Source organism: Leptopilina boulardi, unplaced genomic scaffold, assembly GCF_019393585.1.
Source record: "Leptopilina boulardi isolate dan_hultmark-lab unplaced genomic scaffold, ZJU_Lbou_2.1 LbouV2_237, whole genome shotgun sequence".
Classification (NCBI taxonomy): domain Eukaryota; kingdom Metazoa; phylum Arthropoda; class Insecta; order Hymenoptera; family Figitidae; genus Leptopilina; species Leptopilina boulardi.
Window position 1 is genome coordinate 1,356,829 of NW_026137793.1, and position 11,043 is coordinate 1,367,871.

The 11,043-nt window shown below is 27.1% G+C and overlaps 1 protein-coding gene across 1 annotated transcript; it reads left to right on the forward strand.

Moving 5' to 3' along the window:
* The first annotated feature begins 1,180 nt into the window (after window positions 1-1,180).
* Window positions 1,181-3,019, forward strand: LOC127280354 (uncharacterized). Its single transcript, XM_051303308.1, has 6 exons — window positions 1,181-1,317; window positions 1,423-1,553; window positions 1,635-1,724; window positions 1,975-2,054; window positions 2,333-2,476; window positions 2,546-3,019. The coding sequence occupies exons 2-6, from the start codon at window positions 1,439-1,441 to the stop codon at window positions 2,675-2,677; spliced, it is 561 nt and encodes a 186-aa protein (XP_051159265.1). The 5' UTR covers window positions 1,181-1,317; window positions 1,423-1,438; the 3' UTR covers window positions 2,678-3,019.
* The last annotated feature ends 8,024 nt before the right edge of the window (window positions 3,020-11,043 follow it).

The window sequence follows — 11,043 nt, forward strand, 5'->3', positions numbered from 1 at the left end:
AAAATAAAAATTTACATGAAAATCAAAATCAATTTAATGTCACTGCCGATCGTTCATATTCTGGTAATTTGTACACGGCATTAAATTATGCTCTAATATTAAAAGATATTATTTTCCAAGATAAACTTACAATTATCACACAAAATTTATTACATGAAAAATGTCCCAAAAAATATGTTCAACGTGTTAGTAAAACAATTGAGTATTTAAATAATATTATTTCTGTAAAAATTGACGAATTAGATGAAAGTGAATTAAAATATGATCAACCATCTAATTTAAAGAGAAAATGTTCAACATCCTTTTCTTTATCAACAATCAATGCTGTCGACAGTAATGAAAAAAATGATTCCAACGAAATTAATAAAAAATTAATGAGACAAATAACAATCGATAAAATTGTACAAAGAAATAGTGAAAATAAAATTAATGAGAAATTGATGAAAAAACCAAAAATTAACAATGAAAAATCGATAAATTTGAAATTTGATAAAAATTCTGAAAGCAACGAAATGAAAGAAACAAATTCAGGAAGTGAAATATATGCCGGTATGCCTAAAATATTGGAGAAAATATTAAAGTCAAAAATTTATCAGAAACAATACAGAAGACATGATACTAATGAAAAAAATAGAACACAAAATAAAAGTCAAAATCGTAAAAAAGATTTACTCAATGATTCAAGTTTCAATGATGAAATTAATAAAATTTCATCAGATAATGATCGAATATTACGAATAGATTCAAAACCAAAGGAACATCTTCCTAAAACAAAAATCATTGATGATTTTTTAATCGAAAGAAGAATAGATTTACTCAAGGAAAATCGATGCATTATCAATGATAATGAAAGTTCAACTAAAATTTCCATTTTCTCTGAATTACCATCAAATACAATACAAAATAATGAGAATAGAAAATCAACAATTATCAATAAGAAAAATATTAATGACAATAATAATGAATTTACGGATATTTTTCAACAGAAGAAAATTAATGCTGTACAACAACAAAATTTGCCAGCAAATGATTTAAATAAAGATAAATTACAACAAAAGCCAAGAATTATTAACACAGAAATAGTAAATTTCTCTAATTTCAGGAAATCTCTTAATCATTTTTCAAGCAGTAAACAAAAAGTAGATCAATCTAGTAAAGCAACGAATTCACAAATAATTGATCAAAATTTAGAGGAGAAAATTCGAATCAAGATTCATTTGGTTCACAGGAGAATCCAAAATTCTTAAAAAATTGGAATCCACTTGTCACATTTGGTGGGAAAAAATGTTATCTCACCTTCGAGGGAACTTTGTTGAAGTAAAATTTTTATTAATTATTATTAAATGACTATATTTATTTATCAATTAGAGATAATTAATAAATTATATTATTAGTTAATATTAAAATTTAGAAAACTTTTAGAACGGCTGGCCAACTAATGAAAAAGAAATTCACCACGAGTCAAATTATAAAAAGAATTTCATCTTTTGTTATCAAGACTGCAGATTATAAATTTTATAAATTAGTTGGAGAGATAAATATTAAAAAACATGGTAAGGAAAAAAAATAATTAGAATTTTTTTTTTTTTTTTTAACTTATAATTTATTAATTATTAGTAATTATTTTGTTTTAGTTGTGCCTAAAGAACTTTTGCCTCAATGCAGAACCGGTTGTCCAGTAAATATTGATGAGTTCTGTGCAACTTGGTTGAAACTAAAAGGAGGTAAAAATATTTATTATTATTATTATTATTAATTAATTTTTTAATTTTAATTAATAAAAATATTTTTTTTTCTAGATCAATTATTTTAATTTAAATTAATATTTTGTAAAGGATAAATTTACAATAATTTAATTTTTTTTTTTTTTCTTTAAAATCTACCTTTTTCTATTTTTTTTTCTTTTAATTTTAATTTATTTCATTTAAAAAATCATAAAATGGTAATTATAAAAATGATTTTTTTTTTCCAAAGACGATGAACGAGTTATAATGAAAGACGGAGATACTGTTTTTAAATCAGGCAATCTTAAGGAAAAATTTGTAACTTCAATGGTTGGTAGTCCCAGTAAATGTCGGGTGAATTTAAAAATTCTTTAAAAATTACGATTATTCAATACATACGTTTGAAAAAAAATATTTCTTATTAAACGATCGATGATCAATTCTCTTTTTTACCTTTATTTCTTTTTTTTTTCTTTTTATACAGAAAGTCAAAATTTAGGTCTAAAAAAAATTATCCCAAACAAAAGTTTATTTCACAACAAAAGACAAAAGAAACATTAATTTTAGTTTTTGTTCCTATTAATGATTAAAATATATTGTACTTACAGAAATCACCGGAAAAAGTTGTAACTACTAATGAAACAGAGAAAGATGTTTTAAATTTAGCAAATGATCGAAACGCTAAAAATAAAGTCGCGCGAAAATTAAAATTTGAATCAGACGAAAGCAAAGATGAAAAAACGAAAACTATTGTACGTTGAATAATTTAATTATTGTTTTAATTTGAATAAAATAATTACTGTATTCTTTTTTTTTTACAGAATACTCGCAGATCTCATTTGTATGCATTAAGGAAACGACGAAGAATTATCTATACTGATAATGATAATGATGTTAATGATGGTGAAAATTTCCCTGGGAAAATTAAAAATGGAACAGAAGAACCTAAATAATTGTAAGCTTTTTTTTTTTTAAATCCTTATGTATATTCTGCAAAAAAATTTAATTAATTATTTATTAATTAAAATATCTAAATATTTCATGTAAAAAGAATTTTAATTTTTAAAATATCTATTTTTTTAAATGGATAAAGGCAAAAAGTGAGAAATACAGTTCCTATGATTCATTCGACTCATAAAAAAAATACACGAGATGTAAATATAACATTATTATCAGATGATATGATGTCGGTTACTTGAAAATTTATGAATATTTCAATTACAGAAATATATATTCATATATTCGTTTTAAAAATGTTGAATTATTATTTAATATAAAATATTTTGTAAACTATATTTACGTACATAAAATTTATCGTTTATCAATTTATATATTAATATATTATTATTTATATATTAATTTATATATTAATAAAATATGAAATAAAAAATATTTATGTATAAAAAAAAGAAAAATTGTAATTATTTACATATTTGTAATAGAATGTTAAAAAATAAATCAAAATATTTTTTGTCTATAAAAGATTATGTTAAATTAATAATAACTATACTATATTAAATTGAAAAATTTAATGATTGTATATTTACTATACTATATTTTATAGTAATTGAAAAGAAACATTAATATGTATAAAAAGACAAATTTGATTTATAAATAATTAGCTTTTTTTGTTTGTCACAAGACTTTAAAAAAAAATTATTATCGATTCCAGTTGAATTAAATCAGAAAAAAATCTAAACACAAAAATAAAACAAATTTGTCTTTAATGCAATAATCGTCTTGAAAAAAAATTAAATTAAAATGTTGATTAGTTTTTTAATCATTAATGTTATGTGGGAACCTCCCACGTGACCTAGTATGGGAAAATGTGTTTTGGTAGTATACGTTTCACTCTAAAATGAGAAAAGATTTTTGTCTAAAATTTTGAGGGATGATAGATTAGGGTACAAGGAATCTCGCTGTTCTCCGAAAAATACATAATTTTGAGTAAAATTATTAAAAAATGAAGTTTAAAAAGTGGCATTTTTAAACGAAAATGAAAACAAAAATGGCGGCGCATACACAGACGTTGCTTGAAGTGTGTCAGTGCTCCAGCAAACAGCGCCAATTCGAGCGAATGGCCGCTGAATGAACTATGATATAATACATTATTTTACTATTCATTGCTTTATTTTTATTATTTTTGCGTTAAGTTATGGTAAATGAGTAGAACAGCGAGATTCCTTGTACCAAACAAAATCATTTCTCCAAAATTTTAACCCAAAATCATTTTTTATTTCAGAGTAAATTTCAAACCACAAAAAAACGTCCTTTGCCCACATACCCTTAATACGTATATTGAAAAATTCAAAAAAAAAAAAATTGTTATACATACTCAAAAATTGAATATCAAAATATTATTAAAATATTTAAATAAATAGTAATAAAACTTTCTTTAAGATTCTTATTTTTTTGATTGTGGAATAAGAAAAAGGTCTATTTTTCCATTAGTCGGCAATCTGAGATGGAATCTTTTTCCCCAAAGTTAAAAAGTCGAAAGTGCATTATGGCGAATTTACAAACGCCGAATATCAAAAAGAGCTAAAGTTAATTTGAAAAAACATTAAATTGGACGAAAAGTATTTTTGACGAATATGAAGGAGCTTCTACAACAACTTGCATCGGTACTTGTATCTGTACTTACTTTGCATTTGCTACTGCATGTGCGCATCAATTTTCAGTTATCGAATATTAAATTAATTAATGAATTACTAATTAATTACATGTAATTAATTAGTAATCCTATTATATATTAAATTAAATAATTAATTACTAATTAATAGCATTTAATTAATTAGTAATTAATTAATTAATTCTATATTCGATATCTGGTAATTGATGTGCGCGCTCACATACAAGATCAAATGCAAAGCAAGTGCAGATACAAGTAATGATACAATTTGTTGTAGAAGCTCCTTCAATACAACCTAATGTTCATTTGAACGAATTGTATTATAATCGAATTTTGATTTGTCATATTATGAAATTGGACGAATGTGTATTTAGGCGAATTGTAAAATAATCGAAAGTTAAATATTTCGAAAGATAAAATAACTAAACAAGCACTCAGAAACCAGAAGTCATGGTTTCTGAGTGCTCGCATTTTCTGGTTAGACACTTAAAACTAAAAAGTATTTTTTTTACTGGATCTCTGAGGGTATTTCTACCGTCCTTTCACCTCAGAAAGGCACACAAAAATTGTGTAAAAGTTATATCTAAGAAAACAAAAAAGCAGAAATATTTTCTTCTAGTTATCAAGGAAATATGTTTGTACAAACTAAAAGTACATCTTTCACTGATTCTCTGAGGGTATTTCTACCGGGTTTTCACCTCAGAAAGGGAGAAAAATTTGTAAAATTTTAATTGAAGAAAAATAACAAATGAAAAAAAGGATACAAAAATTGAAATAATGACCTTTTACCTTAGGCGGAATTTTAATTCCCTCTCATTAACGTGTTGACGACCAAATAAAAAATAATCTTCCGTAGTTATAACACATTCTAACTAGCTCTGTTTAATATATCTGATTCCATTATCTTTTTGATTTTGATGTTGACATAATTTTTAACATGTCAATTCTCGATACTTGAATTACTCCCTGATAAAATTTAGTATATTAGACACCTGTTTTCCAATTTTTTATTATTTGTGCTGCATTATTGTTAAAATAACTTCAATTTACATTTTTGATTGTTCTTCTTCAAGGACCTGAAAAAATTTAAGAAATATTACAAACTGAATTACCAATCAACTACTTTTTGTCGTTTTGAAAGAAAAAGCGTTGTCAAAGCAAATGTATAATTTTCACCGGTTCTCTGAGAGTTTACTACCGGGTTTTCACCATAGAAACGCAGACAAAAATTTTGTACAAGCTATATCTAAGTGAAGAAGAAAGCAGGAATGTTTTGCCTTCTCGTAGGGAAACTTTGTTGTCCTTTCGTTTATAAAAATTTCAATTTTTTTCTACACTTTAGGGTGTATTTTCTGTAAGAATTTACAATAAAATCGTCTGCCTAAGAAAAAGTGATTTTTATAGAATACTTTTTACGGCTATGGTAGACTTTTTGGTTGTAACAGGGGTCTTACTCTACTCAGATCTGGGTGTCAATTTTTTTCTACACCTTTAAGTGTATTTTCTGCATGAATTTACAATAAAATCGTCTGCCTAAAAAAAAGTGATTTTTTTAGAATACTTTTTACGATTATGATTGTCTTTTTGGTGGTAATAGAGGTCTTTCTCTACACGGATCGGGCTGTCAATTTTTTTCCACACTTTTAGGTGAATTTTGTGCAAGAAATTGCAATAAAATAGTCTGCCTAAGAAAAATTGAATTTTTTTGAAAATTTTTTTTTACGAAAATCGCTTTAATGGTCATAAAATTGGTGTTCCTCTACTCGGATCGGGCTGTCAATTTTTTTCCACACTTTTAGGTGAATTTTGTGCAAGAAATTGCAATAAAATAGTCTGCCTAAGAAAAATTTAATTTTAAAAAAAATTTTTTTTTTTTCGAAAATCGCTTTAATGGTCATAAAATTGGTGTTCCTCTACTCGGATCGGGCTGTCAATTTTTTTCCACACTTTTAGGTGAATTTTGTGCAAGAAATTGCAATAAAATAGTCTGCCTAAGAAAAACTGAATTTTTTTGAAAATTTTTTTTTTTCGAAAATCGCTTTAATGGTCATAAAATTGGTGTTCCTCTACTCGGATCAAGCTGTCAATTTTTTTCCACACTTTTAGGTGTATTTTGAGCAAGAAATTGCAATAAAATAGTCTGCCTAAGAAAAATTGTATAATTGTAAAAATTTTTTTATTTACGAAAATCGCTTTAATGGTCATAAAATTGGTGTTCCTCTACTCGGATCGGGCTGTCAATTTTTTTCCACACTTTTAGGTGTATTTTGTACAAGAAATTGCAATAAAATAGTCTGCCTAAGAAAAATTGAATTTTTTTGAAAATTTTTTTTTTACGAAAATCGCTTTAATGGTCATAAAATTGGTGTTCCTCTACTCGGATCGGGCTGTCAATTTTTTTCCACACTTTCAGGTAATTTTTGTGCAAGAAATTGCAATAAAATAGTCTGCCTAAGAAAAATTGAATTTTTTTGAAAATTTTTTTTTTCGAAAATGGCTTTAATGGTCATAAAATTGGTGTTCCTCTACTCGGACCGGGCTGTCAATTTTTTTCCACACTTTTAGGTGAATTTTGTGCAAGAAATTGCAATAAAATAGTCTGCCTAAGAAAAATTAAATTTTTTTGAAAATTTTTTTTTTTCGAAAATGGCTTTAATGGTCATAAAATTGGTGTTCCTCTACTCGGATCGGGCTGTCTATTTTTTTTCACACTATTAGGTGTATTTTGTGCAAGAAATTGCAATAAAATAGTCTGCCTAAGAAAAATTGAATTTTTTTGAAAATTTTTTTTTTTCGAAAATCGCTTTAATGGTCATAAAATTGGTGTTCCTCTACTCGGATCGGGCTGTCAATTTTTTTCCACACTTTTAGGTGTATTTTGTGCAAGAAATTGCAATAAAATAGTCTGCCTAAGAAAAATTGAATTTTTTTGAAAATTTTTTTTTTCGAAAATCGCTTTAATGGTCATAAAATTGGTGTTCCTCTACTCGGATCGGGCTGTCAATTTTTTTCCACACTTTTAGGTGTATTTTGTGCAAGAAATTGCAATAAAATAGTCTGCCTAAGAAAAATTGAATTTTTTTGAAAAATTTTTTTTTACGAAAACCGCTTTAATGGTCATAAAATTGGTGTTCCTCTACTCGGATCGGACTGTCAATTTTTTTCCACACTTTTAGGTGAATTTTGTGCAAGAAATTGCAATAAAATAGTCTGCCTAAGAAAAATTGAATTTTTTTGAAAATTTTTTTTTTTCGAAAATCGCTTTAATGGTCATAAAATTGGTGTTCCTCTACTCGGATCGGGCTGTCAATTTTTTTCCACACTTTTAGGTGAATTTTGTGCAAGAAATTGCAATAAAATAGTCTGCCTAAGAAAAATTGAATTTTTTTGAAAATTTTTTTTTTTCGAAAATCGCTTTAATGGTCATAAAATTGGTGTTCCTCTACTCGGATCGGGCTGTCAATTTTTTTCCACACTTTTAGGTGAATTTTGTGCAAGAAATTGCAATAAAATAGTCTGCCTAAGAAAAATTGAATTTTTTTGAAAATTTTTTTTTTCGAAAATCGCTTTAATGGTCATAAAATTGGTGTTCCTCTACTCGGATCGGGCTGTCAATTTTTTTCCACACTTTTAGGTGTATTTTGTGCAAGAAATTGCAATAAAATAGTCTGCCTAAGAAAAATTGAATTTTTTTGAAAATTTTTTTTTTTCGAAAATCGCTTTAATGGTCATAAAATTGGTGTTCCTCTACTCGGATCGGGCTGTCAATTTTTTTCCACACTTTTAGGTGTATTTTGTGCAAGAAATTGCAATAAAATAGTCTGCCTAAGAAAAATTGAATTTTTTTGAAAATTTTTTTTTTACGAAAATCGCTTTAATGGTCATAAAATTGGTGTTCCTCTACTCGGATCGGGCTGTCAATTTTTTTCCACACTTTTAGGTGAATTTTGTGCAAGAAATTGCAATAAAATAGTCTGCCTAAGAAAAATTGAATTTTTTTGAAAATTTTTTTTTTACGAAAATCGCTTTAATGGTCATAAAATTGGTGTTCCTCTACTCGGATCGGGCTGTCAATTTTTTTCCACACTTTTAGGTGAATTTTGTGCAAGAAATTGCAATAAAATAGTCTGCCTAAGAAAAATTGAATTTTTTTGAAAATTTTTTTTTTACGAAAATCGCTTTAATGGTCATAAAATTGGTGTTCCTCTACTCGGATCGGGCTGTCAATTTTTTTCCACACTTTTAGGTGAATTTTGTGCAAGAAATTGCAATAAAATAGTCTGCCTAAGAAAAATTGAATTTTTTTGAAAATTTTTTTTTTTCGAAAATCGCTTTAATGGTCATAAAATTGGTGTTCCTCTACTCGGATCGGGCTGTCAATTTTTTTCCACACTTTTAGGTGTATTTTGTGCAAGAAATTGCAATAAAATAGTCTGCCTAAGAAAAATTGAATTTTTTTGAAAATTTTTTTTTTACGAAAATCGCTTTAATGGTCATAAAATTGGTGTTCCTCTACTCGGATCGGGCTGTCAATTTTTTTCCACACTTTTAGGTGAATTTTGTGCAAGAAATTGCAATAAAATAGTCTGCCTAAGAAAAATTGAATTTTTTTGAAAATTTTTTTTTTACGAAAATCGCTTTAATGGTCATAAAATTGGTGTTCCTCTACTCGGATCGGGCTGTCAATTTTTTTCCACACTTTTAGGTGAATTTTGTGCAAGAAATTGCAATAAAATAGTCTGCCTAAGAAAAATTGAATTTTTTTGAAAATTTTTTTTTTTCGAAAATCGCTTTAATGGTCATAAAATTGGTGTTCCTCTACTCGGATCGGGCTGTCAATTTTTTTCCACACTTTTAGGTGTATTTTGTGCAAGAAATTGCAATAAAATAGTCTGCCTAAGAAAAATTGAATTTTTTTGAAAATTTTTTTTTTCGAAAATCGCTTTAATGGTCATAAAATTGGTGTTCCTCTACTCGGATCGGGCTGTCAATTTTTTTCCACACTTTTAGGTGTATTTTGTGCAAGAAATTGCAATAAAATAGTCTGCCTAAGAAAAATTGAATTTTTTTGAAAATTTTTTTTTTTCGAAAATCGCTTTAATGGTCATAAAATTGGTGTTCCTCTACTCGGATCGGGCTGTCAATTTTTTTCCACACTTTTAGGTGAATTTTGTGCAAGAAATTGCAATAAAATAGTCTGCCTAAGAAAAATTGAATTTTTTTGAAAATTTTTTTTTTACGAAAATCGCTTTAATGGTCATAAAATTGGTGTTCCTCTACTCGGATCGGGCTGTCAATTTTTTTCCACACTTTTAGGTGAATTTTGTGCAAGAAATTGCAATAAAATAGTCTGCCTAAGAAAAATTGAATTTTTTTGAAAATTTTTTTTTTACGAAAATCGCTTTAATGGTCATAAAATTGGTGTTCCTCTACTCGGATCGGGCTGTCAATTTTTTTCCACACTTTTAGGTGAATTTTGTGCAAGAAATTGCAATAAAATAGTCTGCCTAAGAAAAATTGAATTTTTTTGAAAATTTTTTTTTTACGAAAATCGCTTTAATGGTCATAAAATTGGTGTTCCTCTACTCGGATCGGGCTGTCAATTTTTTTCCACACTTTTAGGTGAATTTTGTGCAAGAAATTGCAATAAAATAGTCTGCCTAAGAAAAATTGAATTTTTTTGAAAATTTTTTTTTTCGAAAATCGCTTTAATGGTCATAAAATTGGTGTTCCTCTACTCGGATCGGGCTGTCAATTTTTTTCCACACTTTTAGGTGTATTTTGTGCAAGAAATTGCAATAAAATAGTCTGCCTAAGAAAAATTGAATTTTTTTGAAAATTTTTTTTTTACGAAAATCGCTTTAATGGTCATAAAATTGGTGTTCCTCTACTCGGATCGGGCTGTCAATTTTTTTCCACACTTTTAGGTGAATTTTGTGCAAGAAATTGCAATAAAATAGTCTGCCTAAGAAAAATTGAATTTTTTTGAAAATTTTTTTTTTCGAAAATCGCTTTAATGGTCATAAAATTGGTGTTCCTCTACTCGGATCGGGCTGTCAATTTTTTTCCACACTTTTAGGTGTATTTTGTGCAAGAAATTGCAATAAAATAGTCTGCCTAAGAAAAATTGAATTTTTTTGAAAATTTTTTTTTTACGAAAATCGCTTTAATGGTCATAAAATTGGTGTTCCTCTACTCGGATCGGGCTGTCAATTTTTTTCCACACTTTTAGGTGTATTTTGTGCAAGAAATTGCAATAAAATAGTCTGCCTAAGAAAAATTGAATTTTTTTGAAAATTTTTTTTTTACGAAAATCGCTTTAATGGTCATAAAATTGGTGTTCCTCTACTCGGATCGGGCTGTCAATTTTTTTCCACACTTTTAGGTGTATTTTGTGCAAGAAATTGCAATAAAATAGTCTGCCTAAGAAAAATTGAATTTTTTTGAAAATTTTTTTTTTACGAAAATCGCTTTAATGGTCATAAAATTGGTGTTCCTCTACTCGGATCGGGCTGTCAATTTTTTTCCACACTTTTAGGTGAATTTTGTGCAAGAAATTGCAATAAAATAGTCTGCCTAAGAAAAATTGAATTTTTTTGAAAATTTTTTTTTTACGAAAATCGCTTTAATGGTCATAAAATTGGTGTTCCTCTACTCGGATCGGGCTGTCAATTTTTTTCCACACTT